The sequence below is a fragment of the Oncorhynchus mykiss genome, chromosome 2 (assembly GCF_057628025.1).
Source record: "Oncorhynchus mykiss isolate SJ-2025 chromosome 2, ASM5762802v1, whole genome shotgun sequence".
In the NCBI taxonomy this organism is placed as follows: domain Eukaryota; kingdom Metazoa; phylum Chordata; class Actinopteri; order Salmoniformes; family Salmonidae; genus Oncorhynchus; species Oncorhynchus mykiss.
In genome coordinates, this window is record NC_143023.1 from 76,360,733 (window position 1) to 76,379,114 (window position 18,382).

Consider the following 18,382-nt stretch of genomic DNA (forward strand, 5'->3'; position numbering starts at 1 on the left):
CTGCTACAATTAATCCACAGATTAACAGTCAACTAAATTTGTTTCTCGTAATCTCTCTTTCAGGTTTTTTCTTATTTTGACATTTTATATAGCAGTTGGCAACCAATTTTGAAGGTGCATTACCACAACTGACTGGAGTATGAACCTCAATTAATCTTTCAATCACATGGGTATATGCTCCTAAAAACAAATGAGATGGGAGAGGCAGGATTTGCAGTGCATTAAACTTCACAAATAGAACCAAATTCCATTTTAGCGCCTGGCCACGCAGACGTGCACGAACAACATTTGTTAACATGTGTAAATTTATCTGGCAACATTCACAGCAGTGTCTGGTCAGCACGTAAAGATATGCAGCAATGCGTTGGTCTGTAGACAGACAAGTGTATAATAAACATTGGCTCTGCTGTTGGCCTCTGGAGTTTATAGATTAATAATTGTACAGCTGTATAGCGAACGCTTCTCATTTAATGATCTTCTTGTGCATTGGGAAATTATAAAGCTAGGGAACATTGGCAGTCATCTAAAAGTTCCATCAAAATGTATTCTCTAAATAATATTACTTCTCAATAAAGGAATGAAAATGAACTGACACCAAACACCCCCTGAATTTAGAAATATGTATTGCATTAATAAGAACAGTTTACCATTCACAGAGATGTATACTTTGACAGGTTTCAACTGCTGTTTTCTCATTCTTGAATTTAAAGCTTCTTTTTTCAAAGCTTTGCATAATAAAACTTACACATCATGGCTATTCTTACAAAGATATAGAACTAGCACACTGGAGAAAGACTAATCTTAGAAGGGCTATTTACACGGCATGTTCGTTCATTTGAGTAACCTGTACACCCTAAAAAAAAAAAGCCAAAACAGTAAACAGTGGCAAAAATTTAGCCTCCAAATATACATGAACAGCTGGATCTCCATTGACAGGTATGTAGCGACTTCCACAGACGTGTAACCAACCAGTGGATACCAATCCTGATCCTGTAAGACTACAAAGTATACAGGTATGCTTTCCTTCCAACCCAACACTAGCGCACCTGATTCAACGTATTTTATGATCATTAAGACCATAGTCAATTGAATTAGGTGCTGTAGCACTAGGTTGGAACAAAAGCCTGCGCACCCCAGGACTCTAAGACAAGGCTTGGTAACCACAGGTGTAGACAGTCAGTGTACTACAGGGCATTGTACTCCACGCACTTTGAGGGGTCTGTGGAGAAGTGTTTCTGGCAGATAGTCATCAACCTTTTTAGTCCCTGTTGAAGAGAGAGCAGACGTTAAGATATTTTCACAAGAAGGCTGAGCAGTCAGCTATCTTACTTATGATACTCTATTTGGGTTAACCCAGAGGTTAGGGGTCATCTTTGATCCAAGTTATATTCAAAGGTTAACCCGGAGAACTAACCTGGATGTATTTTCTCTGGGTCTCGTCGTTGAGGACGTGGGCCACGTGTTTGGAGAAGATCTTCTCTCGCCCCGTACGGGCGTGGATGCCCACCATGGTCACCCCGATGGGCCAGGGGGCATTACCAATGGCCATCTGCAGGTATGCATCGTTTGCCTGGGACAAGCACAGTTTAAGGACAACCGCCCAATCTTAGTTTAGTTACATGACACACACTATTACCAATCATACTAAACACAAAACACCCAATATAAGTGATAAGTGACAACAGGTAGAAAACAAGTTCAATACCTTTACATATTCTCTCTGCAGCATGAATTTAATGATGTCTGTGATTGATTCTTTGATGTCTGCTGGCAAACTCTAAAAAACATAAAGAATGACAATAAAACAAGACCCTATCCACCATACTCATTTCACAGAGGGCAGTTCTGAGGTGAACACACCTTCTTGCGTAGTTTCCGGAATAGAGGTTTGAGGTAGGACTCAGTCTGTTTCTGGGTGGCGCTGGCCAGCTTGCCCTGGACACTGCGCTTCACGTGGTCCTCTCGACCGTTCAGGTCCTTCGCCCAGACTCCCAGCAGGAACTACAGACCACAACAAACTATATCCACAACTGCCAAGAAACTACTGACCATAACACAACCATGTTAAGCACACAAACATTATATATATATTTTTTATATCTCCATCGCAGCATTACAATAAATAATTACAACACTGGATAGAGATCACATCAGCAACTGTTGAATTAGCAAACAACTCTTGGCTTGTCACCAAAAGCACTCACAAACTTCTACAGATGCACAATCGAGAGCATCCTGTCGGGCTGTATCACCCCCTGGTACGGCAACTGCTCCGCCCACAACCGTAAGGCTCTCCAGAGGGTAGTGAGGTCTGCACAACGCATCACCGGGGGCAAACTACCTGCCCTCCAGGACACCTACACCACCCAATGTCACAGGAAGGCCATAAAGATCATCAAGGACAACAACCACCCGAGCCACTGCCTGTTCACCCCGCTATCATCCAGAAGGCGAGGTCAGTACAGGTGCATCAAAGCTGGGACCGAGAGACTGAAAAACAGCTTCTATCTCAAGGCCATCAGACTGTTAAACAGCCACCACTAACATTGAGTGGCTGCTGCCAACACATTGACTCAACTCCAGCCACTTTAATAATGTGAATTGATGGGAAATGATGTAAAATATATCACTAGCCACTTTAAACAATGCTACCTAATATGTTTACATACCCTACATTATCTCATATGTATACGTATATACTGTACTCTATATCATCTACTGCATCTTTATGTAATACATGTATCACTAGCCACTTTAACTATGCCACTTTGTTTACATACTCATCTCATATGTATATACTGCACTCAATACCATCTACTGTATCTTGCCTGTGCCGCTCTGTACCCTCACTCATTCATATATCTTTATGTACATATTCTTTATCCCCTTACACTTGTGTCTATAAGGTAGTAGTTTTGAATTGTTAGCTAGATTACTTGTTGGTTATTACTGCATTGTCGGAACTAGAAGCACAAGCATTTCGCTACACTCGCATTAACATCTGCTAACCATGTGTATGTGACAAATAAAATTTGATTGATTGATTGAAGCAAAAAGCTGAGCATAACGCTCTCAGTCTCACCCTAAGGACTTTGTCGATGACATCCTGGTCCCCATTGTCATCTCCCGTTCCCAGAGATTTACCCAGGGCCTGTAGGACAACAAATACCAAACAAGAGGACAAAGGGAATACATTGTTCTTATGATGCATTGACACATAGGACTTTGTTTGAACTGTGGTAGAAGAGGGACATTCAGCACTTTTTATTTACAATTGTGGATTTAAATGTGGCCCTTAAACCCTGAGTTAAGAACAAATATAGTGGCTTTAGTGACTCTCCAGTCACTGTGTACCTCCAGCTCCTCGATGGTTGTGTCTGCCTCGTGTACTCTTAGGTCGAATTGTGTGTCCACCTCACCCGGCTCCCCAGTGCCCCCTACGATCTCATTCAGGTACTGTGCATCAATCTTATCCATGGCTGCCTTCAGGTCGTTCCTCAAACCCTGCCCAGAGAATACACAGTAACACAGGTGATCATCTTTACATCACAGGTTGTCAGTGCCTGAAAAGTCACGTATAATGTTCTGGGCTAGCATGTACACAACACTACCAGGGACAATGAGAGGTGAGTGTTTAAAAGTGTGTCCAACTCTTCTTTAACCTTACAAAAACAACATAAAACCCACCACAAAAACAAAGAGCAAGTTGGCCTCATAACAGTGACAGGATGTTACCTTGTTGACTTCCGGAGCGAGAATCTCAATCTTCCTGAGCCTCTGGAAGGCCTCGTAGTCTGACTCTGCAAACAGACGCACCGGTTCCCCTCGCTCCCTCAGCCGCCGGATCACCTGGACAAACAAACAAGCACGTCTCCTCCCTGTTCATACCAACTGAACAGAACCCAGGAGGCTTGACACAATAAAAACCATCTCTGATTGGCCGACTCACCTCCTGCCGAGAGAGCGACATTGGCAGCTTCTCCTCAGTCAGCTCCAGCTCTAAAGTGCTATTGGACGAGGTGGAGGGATCTGCTTTCTCCTCTTTCTTCTCCATCTTTGAGATAACACAGAGGTAAAAGGGAGAGAGAGGGGCATGGGTTAGTTTCCTGCTTTCACTGCTATAGTGTACCACAGTATGAGTCATAATAACCAGCGTTCAAACAGGTTCCAATAATTTTTCCCAAAGGGGATTTTAGGAACACTTAAAATAAGGGCTGTTCATATAGGCTTAACCTGGCATGGAGTTTTGATAACCGTGTAAATCTTTTTTTGACAACGTAACTTATCTATTCGCCTGTATTTACCTCCAAAAATGCTAATTAGGCTAGCAAAAAGAGCTACAAATGCCATGATCTGGATGAGACTGCCAAATCAAGGCAAAGGTAAATTAATCCAAAGATTCTAATATTAGCTAAATGTAGTACTGAATAAATTGGCAAAATTTCTTACATTTACAATTTTATGAACTGTCTTGTGCAAGTTTTAAATTGACACAATACCTGTTAGCAAAAGGTGTCAGCTAGAGATGACATGCAGAAGCTTGCAAGGATGTTGTTTTGCATGTCTACTTTGATGCTAATTAGCATTTTTAAATGAGTAAAGACTAATATATTGATAAATAATTACATGGTTCTCAAAATGGATACACAAAACACAGGGTATTTTAGAATAACTTAAAATAAACGCTATGAGAAAAATGAATAGTGGAAAAACGATTGGAACCATTTCCCTGTTTGACCGCTAGGTTTTATAAGTATTATGACACCTCCCCTGTGGGGCTCTAGAGGCTAAACTCAGATGTCTCCATTACAATTGGCTCTCACCAGAGATCTGTATATATAATGACATGGCGCTCATGTCGCCGTCCTAACAATAGGAGTTAGCAGGAAGGCATTCGACAAGCTTAGGTCCAAAATAAGCCCATAGAAACGCATTGGGCTTATTTGGGACATATTTTGGCGAGAGTGAAACCTCCCCTCTCTCAGCTGGTGAAGTTTTATCATAATCATCCTCAAACGGCGAAAATGCCAGCAGAAGCAGTAGAGCGTGCTCACTCCGTACTGTCATGCAGAGACATTATCTATTGCTGCTGACTCACCTGGGACCAGCAGTCTCTTCCAAAGCAAACCAATACTGTAAACAGAAAGACTGCTGGTATACAAATCCATCATACAATTTCAAAGCAGCATGAACAAAGGAAAAACACTGTTGCATGTAGACCATCTTCATGGCTGTTAAAAATCATGTTTTAAATTATTAAACCACTGCATAGCAATTTCATCTTTCAAATATACGTTGGGTTGCAAAGGGTCGGAAACTGTCCGGAAATTTTCCATGGGAAATTAAGCCCGGGAATTTTGCTTAGATTCATAAAAAAAAGTTAGCCTATAACAGTGAACCTTTGTGGGATACACAAGGCAATTCTAGGTCTTGTGGCATATTTTGGTTAAACTATCCCCAATTCAATGGAATTGCAACCCTCTGCATGCACAGTGCACTCTTCCATCACATGTTCAGGTGATTCTCAATATCTTGCACCCTAATGAGATGCTATTGAGCCCACACTACTATTGTCCGAGCCAAGGACTACATGCTTTTTGGTAGGTTTTGATTACAATACAGGGAGGAGTGAATATATTTTCTGACATGATTTTTGTTAACTAGTAAATAGTAGCCTACAGCAAAGTGTGTTTAAATCATTTCTAACTAGTTAATTTCTGCTGATTAGTTTTTGTTACCATGTGGGTTTTAGCTTGCTTGAGCCTGCTAACTGAGGAGTGTTAATTCACCTGTTTCCATACATGTTTCATTTTAAGACATCTTTAAAACACCTTACAAAAGGAGTTGTTTAATCTAACTGCTTAACTATTTATCTGTACATGGAATTGTATTTGGATTTTTTTTAAACTCTTTTCTAATCCTTACAGGAAAATGCCACGGGCACTATCTGATGTGGAGACATTTCACTACAGCTAATGTAGAATGAAAAGCTGTGTACATTTGAAAATACTGTGGCAAATATGTGAAGAATGCAACAAAGATGCAGAATCTGACCAAGTGCATAAAGTTCCCTCAGCGTTCACAACAAGCAACCTGACAAAAGTCTCTCTACTTCTATTCGAGGTGAAAATTATGAATCAGGCACCTTATCGGTAGCAACAGCTCATGGTTCTCCTGGAATTTGAAGTGTTTTTGACTCATTGGAGGAGCGTAGTCAGAAATGCTGATGAATGCCTTACATGCAACTAGTTCACCTCTGATGCTCACAGGCAATGTGTATTGGAAGAGATTTCTGAATGTTCTTCACCCAGGATCACTTGGTCTGACGTGGAGGAGTCCTACCCCCACATCACACCCATTGGCTGTGCTGCTCATGCACTGAATCTGCTCCTCAAGGACATCATGATACTGAAAACAATGGATACACTACAAGAGAGCCAAGGAAATGGTTAGGTATGTGAAGGGTCATCAAGTTATAGCAGCAATCTACCTCATCAAGCAAAGAGAGAGAATAAGAACACCACATTGAAGTTGCCCAGCAACACCCGTTGGGGTGGTGTTGTCATCATGTTTGACAGTCTCCTGGAGGGGAAGGAGGCTCTCCAAGAAATGGCCATATCACAGTCTGCCGATATGGAGAGCCCCATCAAGAGAATCCTTCTGGATGATGTATTTTGGGAGAGAGTGGTAAGCAGCCCGAAACCTATAGCAGTAGCCATTGCACGGATTGAGGGAGACAATGCCATCATGTCTGATATTTAGACTCCGCTTACATTTTTAAGAAATCCATACTGCCCTGCCCACTTCACTGTTGCTCCAAGCAGAGGAAACTGCAGTTCTGAAAAATGTGAAGACTTCTGCCCGAAGCCCATACACGCCACAGTGTACATGTTGAACCCCAAGAATGCTGGCAAGAGTATCCTGTCTGGTGTAGAGATCAACAAGACCTATGTTGCCATCACTACAGTGTCGTCTCGCCACCTTGGCCTGGATGAGAGCAAGTTTCTTGGCAGTCTGGCCAAGGGCACTTCCAAGCAAGGGCTTTGGGATGGAGATGCAATATGGCAGCCGTGCCAACATGCAGTTGAAAGTCAGAAGTTTGCATACACCTTAGCCAAATACATTTAAACTCAGTGTTTCACAATTCCTGACATTTAATCCTAGTAACAATTCCCTGTCTTAGGTCAGTTAGGATCACCACTTTATTAAGAATGTGAAATGTCAGAATAGTAGAGAATTATTTATTTCAGCTTTTATTTCTATCATCACATTCCCAGTGGGTCAGAAGTTCACATACTCAATTAGTATTTGGTAACATTGCCTATAAATTGCTTAACTTGGGTCAAACGTTTTGGGTAGCCTTCCACAAGCTTCCCACAATAAGTTGGGTGAATTTTGGCCCATTCCTCCTGACAGAGCTGGTGTAATAGTCAGGTTTGTAGGCCTCCTTGCTCGCACACGCTTTTTCAGTTCTGCCCACAAATTTATATAGGATGGAGTTCAGGGCTTTGTGATGGCCACTCCAATACCGTGACTTTGTTGTCCTTAAGTAATTTTGCAACCATTTTGGAAGTATGCTTGGGGTCATTGTCCATTTGGAAGACCCATTTGCGACCAAGCTTTAACTTCCTGACTGATGTCTTGAAATGTTGCTTCAATATATCTACATAATTCTTCTTCTCATGATGGCATCTATTTTGTGAAGTGCACCTGTCCCTCCTGCAGCAAAGCACCCCCACAACATGATGCTGCCACCCCCGTGCTTCACGGTTGGGATGGTGTTCTTCGGCTTGCAAGCTTCCACCTTTTTCCTCCAAACATAACGATGGTCATTATGGCCAAACGGTTCTATTTTTGTTTCATCAGACCAGAGGACATTTCTCAAAAAAGTATGATCTTTGTCCCCATGTGCAGTTGCAAACCGTAGTCTGGCTTTCTTATGGCAGTTTTGGAACAGTGTCTTCTTCCTTGTTGAGCGGCCTTTCAGGTTATGTCGATATATGACTCGTTTTACTGTGGATATAGATACTTTTGTACCGGTTTCCTCCAGCATCTTCACTAGGTCCTTTGCTGTTTTTCTGGGATTGATTGGCCCTTTTCGAACCAACGTACGTTCATCTCTAGGAGACAGAACGCGTCTCCTTCCTGAGCGGTATGACGGCTGCGTGGTCCCATGGTGTTTATACTTACGTACTATTGTTTGTACAGATGAATGTGGTACCTTCAGGCGTTTGGAAATTGCTCGCAAGGATGAACCAGAGTTGTGGAGGGCTAAAATGTTTTATCTGAGGTCTTGGCTGGTTTCTTTTGATTTCCCCATGATGTCAAGCAAAGAGGCACTGTGTTTGAAGGTAGGCCTTGAAATACATCCACAGGTACACCTCCAATTAACTCAAATGATGTCAATTAGCCTATCAGAAGCTTCTAAAGCATGACATCATTTTATGTCATTTTCCAAGTTGTTTAAAAGGCACAGTCAACTCAGTTTGTAAACTTCTGACCCACTGGAATTGTGATACAGTGAAATAGTCGGTCTGTTAACAATTATTGGAAAATGTACTTGTGTCATGCACAAAGTAGATGTCCTAACCGACTTGCCAAAACTATAGTTTGTTAACTAAGTGTATGTAAACTTCCGACTTCAACTGTATCCTGTCAGCCACCTGGCGGAGGGACTGAGGCTCTTTCCCCTGTTGCCTCCATGATCCTCCAAATCCCACCAACTACAGCCGCAACTGGTCCTTGTTTGGGAACACACACACCAGGCTGACCAATACGAGGGTTGAAAAATTGGTGGCAACCTGGGCAAATTTTAGGCTTTTTTTTTTTTTTGAGCCTGACAACAAGCCATTCCCAAGGTTGGAAAGTGACCGTGAAGATAAGGCCTCAGGGTCTGATGTTCAAGAGGTGGACATGAAGAGGTCCAGGGAGAAGACCGAAGCCTGAGAGGAAGATTATTTACAGTTGTATGTTGAAAATGTTTTTTTGGGTAGGTGCGATGGATCATTGGGGATCATTCAACATTCCCTTTTGTTGTTCAGTGAAATTACCCCATGTGAAGAGTCAACTCAATTAAAGTTAATGCGTAACTAATTGTTTTTTATTTCTATTGTTAGGATTTAATCATGTCTACATGATAAGATAGAAGGTTTATGTTCGTCTCCATATGATATGGTAAATATATTCAATGCATTAATGTTAATTCCCATATATTCCTGTTAATTCCCACGGAAAGTTTCCACCTCTGAATATTCCCCAAAATGTGCAACCCTACTGATGGGTCATGCTTTTAGAAGCACATGCATCTCTTCACCTTAAGATTGTGTTTCTAGGAAGAGCACAATCAAAATAATTTTAAAAAGTACAACACAAAAGCCCCCAAAATGCACAAAGAATTCAAGTCAGGTGCAGGTGCTGCATTTGTAAGCTAAACCCCACTTTATAGGCACATTTAGAGCTGTATTAGTCAGCTGAATTGAAATGCAGTTCTCCCCACACATGAGCAATTCTCAAAAGTAAGGTAAAAACCTGCAAACACAAACGGGGGAAAAACAAAGTTGTTTCTGCTACAAAGGCCCATATCAAACTCATTTGAAATATAATAGGCAAAGCCTGATTAACCCAAAACTTAAAAAAGCAAAAGGATAAACTGACAACAGAGCCTAAACTCATGCTCAACATGGCTATGTCCCAACTCTCCATTCCTTGCCCCCTCTCCTTCCAGACAACTGATCAGTGAAGGGACTGAATTACAACCCACACATCCACCACTTAAATTGGACAGGTTTAAGCAACATGACAGAAGCTCTAAGCTTATTGGAAGGATGGGTGGAGCAATCATAATATATTTTTACACTGTGCTTACATTCAGGTAACATTGAAGCAGCCTGGAGGAAAGAACTAGGTAATGGGTTATTTTTGGACTGTATATAGCTAGCTTGCTGCTAGATACATTTCCTCCATATTTTGAACTCCTATCAAGTCCTTGCAGACAGGTACAATTGAAGGGAAGAAGCAGTGGAAAGGGGAGCTTTGCAAGATTTTTGGGACACACCACTGTCAATCATCCTCGAGACATGCTCCCTGCCTTTGCTGTGCCATCATCCCCTACCTGTCTCTCAGGTGCCTCTTTCTGAACCTGCAGGGCAGCGTTCACAAGGTGGGAAGAGAGCACAGTCAACACAGGCTATGCAACATCAGAAAAACACTACCACACAACCCTGTAAGGGGGTCTAGTCGTAGGCTGCACTGTAACTCTGAAAACAAGTCACTGAGGGGAGAAAAAAAAGTGGAGATTGAACAGACAGTGCAGAGATAGGAAGGGAATGGAAGGTGGCGGACAGAGGGGAAAAGAGAATCTCGAAACAAGGAGTAAGATGAAGGGCACAAGGGAGAGAGAATAAGAGAGAACAGACAATGAGCCTTTGATCATAAATCGCAGTTCTATTACATTACACATAAGAGTCATTGGATGAAGGCGTCTTCTGTACAGGGGAGTTTTGTTAAGAGCCTCTGCGCTCGGTCTGAACATTACCACGCATCGCTTGCAGTATGGTTTTAGAATAATAAGGACCTTATCTTTCATATCAGTGAGACATATTCAAAAAACAAAACTGATACTTTTATAGGGTTAGGGTTCCCACACGGTCATATTTCCATGTTACAGCACTTGTTTACGGAAAACAGACAAGACAGAGGGACTACATCGGCGTCTCCGAACACCTGTGTGTAAACAGCAGGCGGCCACAAATGCGTTGTCACTAAAAAATACTGTCGGTTGCAACTGTTAAAACCGTCTCAAAACAGCACAGTAAGTGCATTTTGATGTGATATGAAAGTAGAGGGATTTGTGTTCCTAGAACTGTACAAATTCACGTTTAGATTGAGAAAATGAATAACTAAGGAAGAATTTCACTTCTCTCATCGACTTAATCCAGCAGGATATCACCCTGCATCCCAATGCTGGCTTTCCTCTGAAGCTAAGCAGGGTTGATCCTGGATGGGAGACCAGATGCTGCTGGAAGTGGTGTTGGGGGGCCAGTAGGAGGCACTATTTCCTCTGGTCTAAAAAAATTATAATGTCCCAACGCCCTAGGGCAGTGATCGGGGACATTGCCCTGTGTAGGGTGCAGTCTTTCGGATGGGACATTTAACAGGTGTCCTGACTCTCTGTGGTCACTAAAGTTCCCATAGCATTTATCAGAGTAGGGGTGTTAACCCCGGTGTCCTGGCTAAATTCCCAATCTGGCCCTCATACCATCATGGCCACCTAATCATCCTCAGCTTCCAATCGGCTCATTCATTGATGTAAATGAGAATGTGTTCTCAGTCAACTTACCTGGTAAAGTATTTATTTATTTTACTTCAAATCCCAAACCCCGGAATGATCTACTAAAGGCATGCTTCAGTTCGGCTGGCGGATAGATGATGTAAACTAGGTGAACCAAACAAGTGTGCTTGCATACTCCTTTAAGACCTTGTGCTTTACCCCCTCATTTTTCAAATACTACTGTTTGTCCATTTTGAGACACCGTAGCCAGTTAATCAGAATTAATTTTTAAAAAGTGAATTAATGACTAATCGAGTTTTTGCCAAAGAAAACCTTAGTCACACAATTGTACTTCTAAGACATTTGGTGCACGATTTCTCAATGAAAACAATTGGCATGAAAATTTGTCCCTCATTGAATGACAAAGACATCCCTGAAGAATCCCTACTGTTGACCAATCACCGACGAAGTAGCGTAGACTTCGGGTTGAGTCAACAAAAAAAACAAAAAAAAGTGTCCAAAGTCTAAAACGTCCCAAACTGTCGTCATAATATACAGTGGGGCAAAAATGTATTTAGTCAGCCACCAATTGTGCATGTTCTCCCACTTAAAAAGATGAGAGGCCTGTAATTTTCATCATAGGTACACTTCAACTATGACAGACAAAATGAGAAAAGAAAATCCAGAAAATCATATTGTAGGATTTTTAATGAATTTATTTGCAAATTATGGTGGAAAATAAGTATTTGGCCACCTACAAACAAACAAGATTTCTGGCTCTCACAGACCTGTAACTAATTCTTTAAGAGGCTCCTCTGTCCTCCATTCGTTACCTGTATTAATGGCACCTGTTTGAACTTGTTATCAGTTTAAAAGACACATGTCCACAACCTCAAACAGTCACACTCCAAACTCCACTATGGCCAAGACCAAAGAGCTGTCAAAGGACACCAGAAACAAAATTGTAGACCTGCACCAGGCTGGGAAGACTGAATCTGCAATAGGTAAGCTGCTTGGTTTGAAGAAATCAACTGTGGGAGCAATTATTAGGAAATGGAAGACATACAAGACCACACAAGACCACTGATAATCTCCCTCGATCTGGGGCAAGATCTCACCCTGTGGGGTCAAAATGATCACAAGAACGGTGAGCAAAAATCCCAAAACCACACGGGGGGACCTAGTGAATGACCTGCAGAGAGCTGGGACCAAAGTAACAAAGCCTACCATCAGTAACACACTACGCCGCCAGGGACTCAAATCCTGCAGTGCCAGACGTGTCCCCCTGCTTAAGCCAGTACATGTCCAGGCCCGTCTGAATTTCGCTAGAGAGCAATGGATGATCCAGAAGAAGATTGGGAGAATGTCATATGGTCAGATGAAACCAAAATATAACTTTTTGGTAAAAACTCAACTCGTCATGTTTGGAGGGCAAAGAATGCTAAGTTGCATCCAAAGAACACCATACCTACTGTGAAGCATGGGGGTGGAAACATCATGCTATGGGGCTGTTTTTCTGCAAAGGGACCAGGACGACTGATCCGTGTAAAGGAAAGAATGAATGGGGCCATGTATCGTGAGATTTTGAGTGAAAACCTCCTTCCATCAGCAAGGGCATTGAAGATGAAACGTGGCTGGTTCTTTCAGCATGACAATGATCCCAAACACACCGCCCGGGCAACGAAGGAGTGGCTTTGTAAGAAGCATTTCAAGGTCCTGGAGTGGCCTAGCCAGTCTCCAGATCTCAACCCCATAGAAAATCTTTGGAGGGAGTTGAAAGTCCGTGTTGCCCAGCAACAGCCCCAAAACATCACTGCTCTAGAGGAGATCTGCATGGAGGAATGGCCAAAATGCCAGCAACAGTGTGTGAAAACCTTGTGAAGACTTACAGAAAACGTTTGACATCTGTCATTGCCAACAAAGGGTATATAAAGTATTGAGAAACTTTTGTTATTGACCAAATACTTATTTTCCACCAAAATTTGCAAATAAATTCATTAAAAATCCTACAATGTGATTTTCTGGATTTTTTTTCTTCTCATTTTGTCTGTCATAGTTGAAGTGTACCTATGATGATAATTACAGGCCTCTCTCATATTTTTAAGTTGGAGAACTTGCACAATTGGTGACTGACTAAATACTTTTTTGCCTCACTGTCTGTACGAACTGTTTCGGCTGGGAAGCATGCATACGCCTTTCTTTAGTCTCCTTCGCAAGTTTTCCCGGAAGTCTCGCCTCTAGGTTTAGAAACGCTGTTAAACAAAATTAAATTTAAAAAAATAGAAACGCTGTGATATTACCTTGTAGCCACATCTTTCGAAATACTCATCTTCTTCTTTTCGGGCAAGATCGGCTCGTTTGAAGTATTTCTTTGAATCCTGTGAATAGATTCATTGACACCGCATGCCAACAATAAGATGCAACATTTTAAAATGTCAAAAATAATACTTAGCTAACTAACGTAGATGAGCTCTTGAAAATAAGCGAAGATAACTAGTTAGCTGGCGCAAGCATGCCGCTAACCTCAGAGCCCTATAGCTCTTAATTTTATCATGACGCAGGCTCACCCAACTTGTACTTTCAAGCTAACGTTGGCTAGCTAGCTACTATTTTGAGTAAAAATGCAATTAAACGTTCATGTACCTGCCCACACCAAGCAACCTAGCTAGTTATCCTAGCCTAGCTAACTTAAAGCAACTCAATTTAGCTAGCTGACTAGTAAACATACTAGCTAGCAGCTACTCACATCAATAAGATCTTTGTCTTCAATGAGTTTTCTCTTCCTCACGATTTCAGCTCTTAAGAAATCCATATTAATTATCAAATATGTCGTTATTTCATTAGTCTTTACAGTTCAAATATGTAGACCGGATCAGCTGTTTGGGAAAATGCTGGAAACAATCTGACCCGGACGTGAATAAGATTTCCTCCAACGTGAATTCACACGTCATGGCGTAGCAATGTTTACAGAAAATTGTATAGCTCTACGTACTGTTAGGAATCCACAGATACGATTTTTTACTCACTGAATAATGTTCACTCTATCAGTGATATAGCATCTAAACAGTGTGATGAACCCATCAAACTTGAAGAGATTATAGAGTCTATCAAACATCTAAAGAACAATAAATCATCAGGTGTTGATGGAATTACATCATCATTTTACAAATTCTTTTCTGAAAAAGTAGCTCTTTTTTAGAGAGTATTAAAAACAATGTTCTCCCTCCTACAATGAGTCAGGGGTTAATAACACTGATACCTAAGCCCAATAAATAAGTGCTGCTCATCGATAACTGGCGTCCAATTTGTCTTCTTAATGACTATAAGATATGGGCCTTACTACTTGCAACAAGTATTAAAGAAGTCCTGGATGCAATCATTGATGAAACACAGTCTGGCTTCATGAGGAACAGACATATTTTTAACAATGTCAGATTAGTATTAGACATACTTGACTACTCAGACCTAATAACCGAGGATAGCCTCATATTATTTTTTTGAGTTTTATAAAGCATTTGACACAGTAGAGCATCAGTTCCTCTTCCACTCACTTGAGAGACTTGGCTTTGGGGATTTTTTCTGTAAGGCTGTTAAGACCCTCTATACAAATGGTAACAGCTCTATCAAATGGAAATACTCACCTAGATTTGAGTTAAAGAGAGGAATTAGGCAAGGTTGTCCTATCTCTCCATACCTGTTTTTATTAATCACCCAACTTCTTACAAATTCTTTAAATAATAGTCCTGTACAAGGTATTTCCATAGCTGGTAAAGAAATTATTATAAGCCTGACAATACTACACTTTTTCTGAAAGATGCTAACCAAATTCCCATATCGATCAATGTGATACAATCCTTTTCCAAAGGGTCTGGTCTATATCTTAACATTAGTAAATGTAAACTCATGGCTGTCAAAGATTGTGACACCTTCATATTATGGTATTCCAGTAAAATAAGTACTTACATATTTATGCATAACCATTACAAAGGATCAGAAGTATAGAGGCTTACTAAATTTTAACCCTCTTATTAAAAAAAAACAGAAGAAGCTAAATCAATGGCTACAGAGGGACTTATCTTTTAAAGGAAGCGTCCTAATAACCAAGGCTGAAGGTATCTCTAGACTAACATATGACACATTTGACAGTAAAATAAGCAAGGAGATAGACCAGATGCTTTTCAACTTTCTGTGGAGAAACCATACCCATTACATTAGGACAACTGTTGTAATGAACACTTATGAGAAAGGTGGGCTGAATTTTCTGGACTTTACTACCTCAAATAATACTTTTAAGATCAATTGGATAAAACAATTCCTAAGAAGACCCACTTCTATGTGGAATTTTATTCATCATCATGTCTTCTCTACTTTTGGTGGCCTTAACTTCATATTGGTTTGCAATTATACTATTGAAGTTCCAGTGAAACTTTTTACTTTTCATCGGCAGGTTTTCTGGTCATGGTCCTTCATTTATAAGCATAATTTTTCTCCACACAGATATTATATATGGAATAATCGGGATATATTGTATAAAAATACTTCTTTGTTTTTAGAATATTGGTTCCGAAATAATATCCTATTGGTTAGCCAACTGGCAAATGCAGAGGGTATTTTACTCAGTTATAAGGAATTCTTATCACATTACAAGGTCCCTGTAACACCTAAATATTTTGCAATTGTTTTAGATGCCATTCCCTCAGGTGTTGCTTTATTATTCAGGAACGTGTCAAGACCTGACCCTCAGAGCCTACCTTCTGTTGACCCTGTTGACTCATCAGTAGGAAAGATTTGTTTCTCTTTTGGTCCATTCAACAACAGAGCAATACTGTCACGACTTCCGTCGAAGTTGGTGCCTCTCCTTGTTCGGGCGGCATTCGGCAATCGACGTTACCAGCTTTCTAGCCTCCACCGATCTACATTTCTTTTTCCATTTGTTTTGTCTGTATTGTACACACCTGGTTCCCATTACGTTATTATTTATTTTGTTTAATTATTTAATTAATTATATTATATTAATTAATATATTATATTAATCAATTATATTATATTAATTATATTTTGTTTAATTATTTTTTTGTTTAATTATTTCCCTATATAACCCTCTGGAGCCATCATCGTTTTGTGCGTGTTTATTGTTGTCAGTTGTCTCGTTTATGTGATTCTGGATTTTCGTTCTCCTTGTTGGAAGATTATTTTTGAGTAAAGTTACTATTATTACTCATCTCTGTGTCCTGCGCCTGACTCCGCCTTACCCAGGGAAACACCACTATCCTGGTTGTTGTGGATCAGTTTTCTAAGTCCTGCCGTCTCCTTCCTTTGCTCAGTCTCCCTACGGCTCTACAGACGGCGGAGGCCCTGTTCACCCACGTCTTACGGCACTATGGGGTGCCTGAGGATATAGTTTCTGATCGGGGTCCCCAGTTCATGTCTAGGGTCTGGAGGGCGTTTATGGAACGCCTGGGGGCCTCGGTCAGCCTCACCTCAGGTTTTCACCCCGAGAGTAACGGGCAGGTGGAGAGAGTTAACCAGGATGTGGGTAGGTTTCTGCGGTCCTATTGCCAGGACCGGCCGGGGGAGTGGGCGGCTTTCATCCCCTGGCAGAGATGGCCCAAAACTCACTCTGCCACATCTCCTTTTCAATGTGTACTAGGTTATCAGCCGGTCCTGGCACCGTTCCATCAGAGCCAGATTGAAGCACCTGCAGTGGACGAATGGTTTCGGTGCTGGGATGAAACATGGGACGCTGCCCATGTGCGTCTGCAACGGGCCATCAGGCGGCAGAAGGAGAGCGCCGACCGCCACCGCAGTGAGGCTCTCGACCCGAAACCTACCGCTTGCCTGCCCTGCCGGAAGCGGTTTAAGTCCTGAGGAGACTGAACAAGGTTTGTTATAGGTTACAGCTCCCTCCTGATTACCGTATTAACCCCTCATTCCATGTGTCTCTCCTCAGGCTGATGGTGGCTGGTCCGCTCCAGCAGTCTGAGGTGCGGGAGGTTCCTCCACCCCCTCTGGACATCGAGGGGGCCCCGGCGTATACTGTGCGAGCCATTATGGACTCAAGGTGTCGGGCGAGGGGCCTTCAGTACCTCGTGGAGTGGGAGGGGTACGGTCCGGAGGAGAGATGCTTGGTGCCGGTGGAGGACATCCTTGACCCTTCCTTACTGCAGGACTTTCACCGCCTCCACCCGGATCGTCCTGCGCCTTGTCCTCCGGGTCGTCCCCTGCGTCAAGGGGGGGGGGGGGGGGGGGGGGGTGTACTGTCACGACTTCCTTCGACGTCACTGGCTTTCTAGCCTCCACCGATCTACATTTCTTTTCCCATTAGTTTTGTCTGTATTGTACACACCTGGTTCCCATTACGTTTAATTATTTCCCTATTTAACCCTCTGGAGCCATTATGGTTTTGTGCGTGTTTATTGTTGTCAGTTGTCTCGTTTATGTGATTCTGGATTTTCGTTCTCCTTGTTGGAAGATTATTTTTGAGTAAAGTTACTATTATTACTCATCTCTGTGTCCTGCGCCTGACTCCGCCTTACCCACATCACCTAGACTCTGACAGATACAAACCTCGTTTCAGCAGGATGTTGTATCTATCTACCTCATGTCATGCCTTATTGGAATGGATTTATTGATAATATCTGTTGGAAAAAAGTTTGGATGTTGCCACACACATACCTACTTGTTAAAAAATTAATTAAGGAAGTTTCCTTTAAAATTATTCATAAATATTATCCTGCCAACCACTATATGAAGAAGTTTAAGGAAAACATCAACTCAAATGGCTCCTTTTGTAATGACCACCCAGAAACAGTGTTGCATCTTTTTTGGCATTGTATTAATTTTGGGCATTGTAATAAGTGTATTTATGTCCCTTAAGGTCCTTGTGTAATGTGATATTGTACCCCCTAGCCCAATTGTCCATTGTATATTATTCATATATACTTGTGTTCCCACATGTACTTCCTGCATTGATTTGTTGTTAATAAAAATAAAATAGAAAAATAAATACATTTTAAAAAAGGACTACGGGTGGGAAATTAGAAGTAATGGCTGTCTTTGGAAGACATAGGCTACACTAGATTGTTATTCTTATATGTGAACGATGAAGTAGCT

The 18,382-nt window shown here is 41.6% G+C and overlaps 1 protein-coding gene across 4 annotated transcripts; it reads right to left on the reverse strand.

Annotated features, from left to right (window-relative positions):
- Positions 1–606: 606 nt before the first annotated feature.
- Positions 607–14,205, reverse strand: prpf18 (PRP18 pre-mRNA processing factor 18 homolog (yeast)). 4 transcript variants are annotated; one of them, XM_021572465.3, is made up of 11 exons: positions 14,016–14,205; positions 13,570–13,647; positions 10,112–10,138; positions 3,950–4,054; positions 3,736–3,849; positions 3,355–3,504; positions 3,083–3,151; positions 1,861–2,001; positions 1,706–1,777; positions 1,415–1,570; positions 607–1,265 (listed from the first exon to the last, which is right to left on the reverse strand). In XM_021572465.3, the coding sequence occupies exons 1-11, from the start codon at positions 14,079–14,081 to the stop codon at positions 1,185–1,187; spliced, it is 1,059 nt and encodes a 352-aa protein (XP_021428140.1). In that variant the 5' UTR covers positions 14,082–14,205; the 3' UTR covers positions 607–1,184. The 4 variants fall into 4 exon arrangements, with proteins under 4 accessions (XP_021428140.1, XP_021428149.1, XP_090064359.1 ...); XM_021572474.3 differs by lacking the exon at positions 10,112–10,138; XM_090208233.1 differs by lacking the exon at positions 1,861–2,001 and having other exon boundaries at positions 14,016–14,191.
- Positions 14,206–18,382: the final 4,177 nt, after the last annotated feature.

Bases quoted from the DNA above. Each gene is read 5' to 3' on its own strand.
- prpf18 (XM_021572465.3), bottom strand. From the start codon at position 14,081: ATGGATTTCTTAAGAGCTGAAATCGTGAGGAAGAGAAAACTCATTGAA. The intron at 4,055-10,111 runs GTAGGGGATGAT...GTTATCTCAAAG, and splicing joins AAGAGGCACCTGAGAGACAG to ATGGAGAAGAAAGAGGAGAA. The intron at 1,266-1,414 runs GTTAGTTCTCCG...TCTCTTCAACAG, and splicing joins CCCAGAGAAAATACATCCAG to GGACTAAAAAGGTTGATGAC.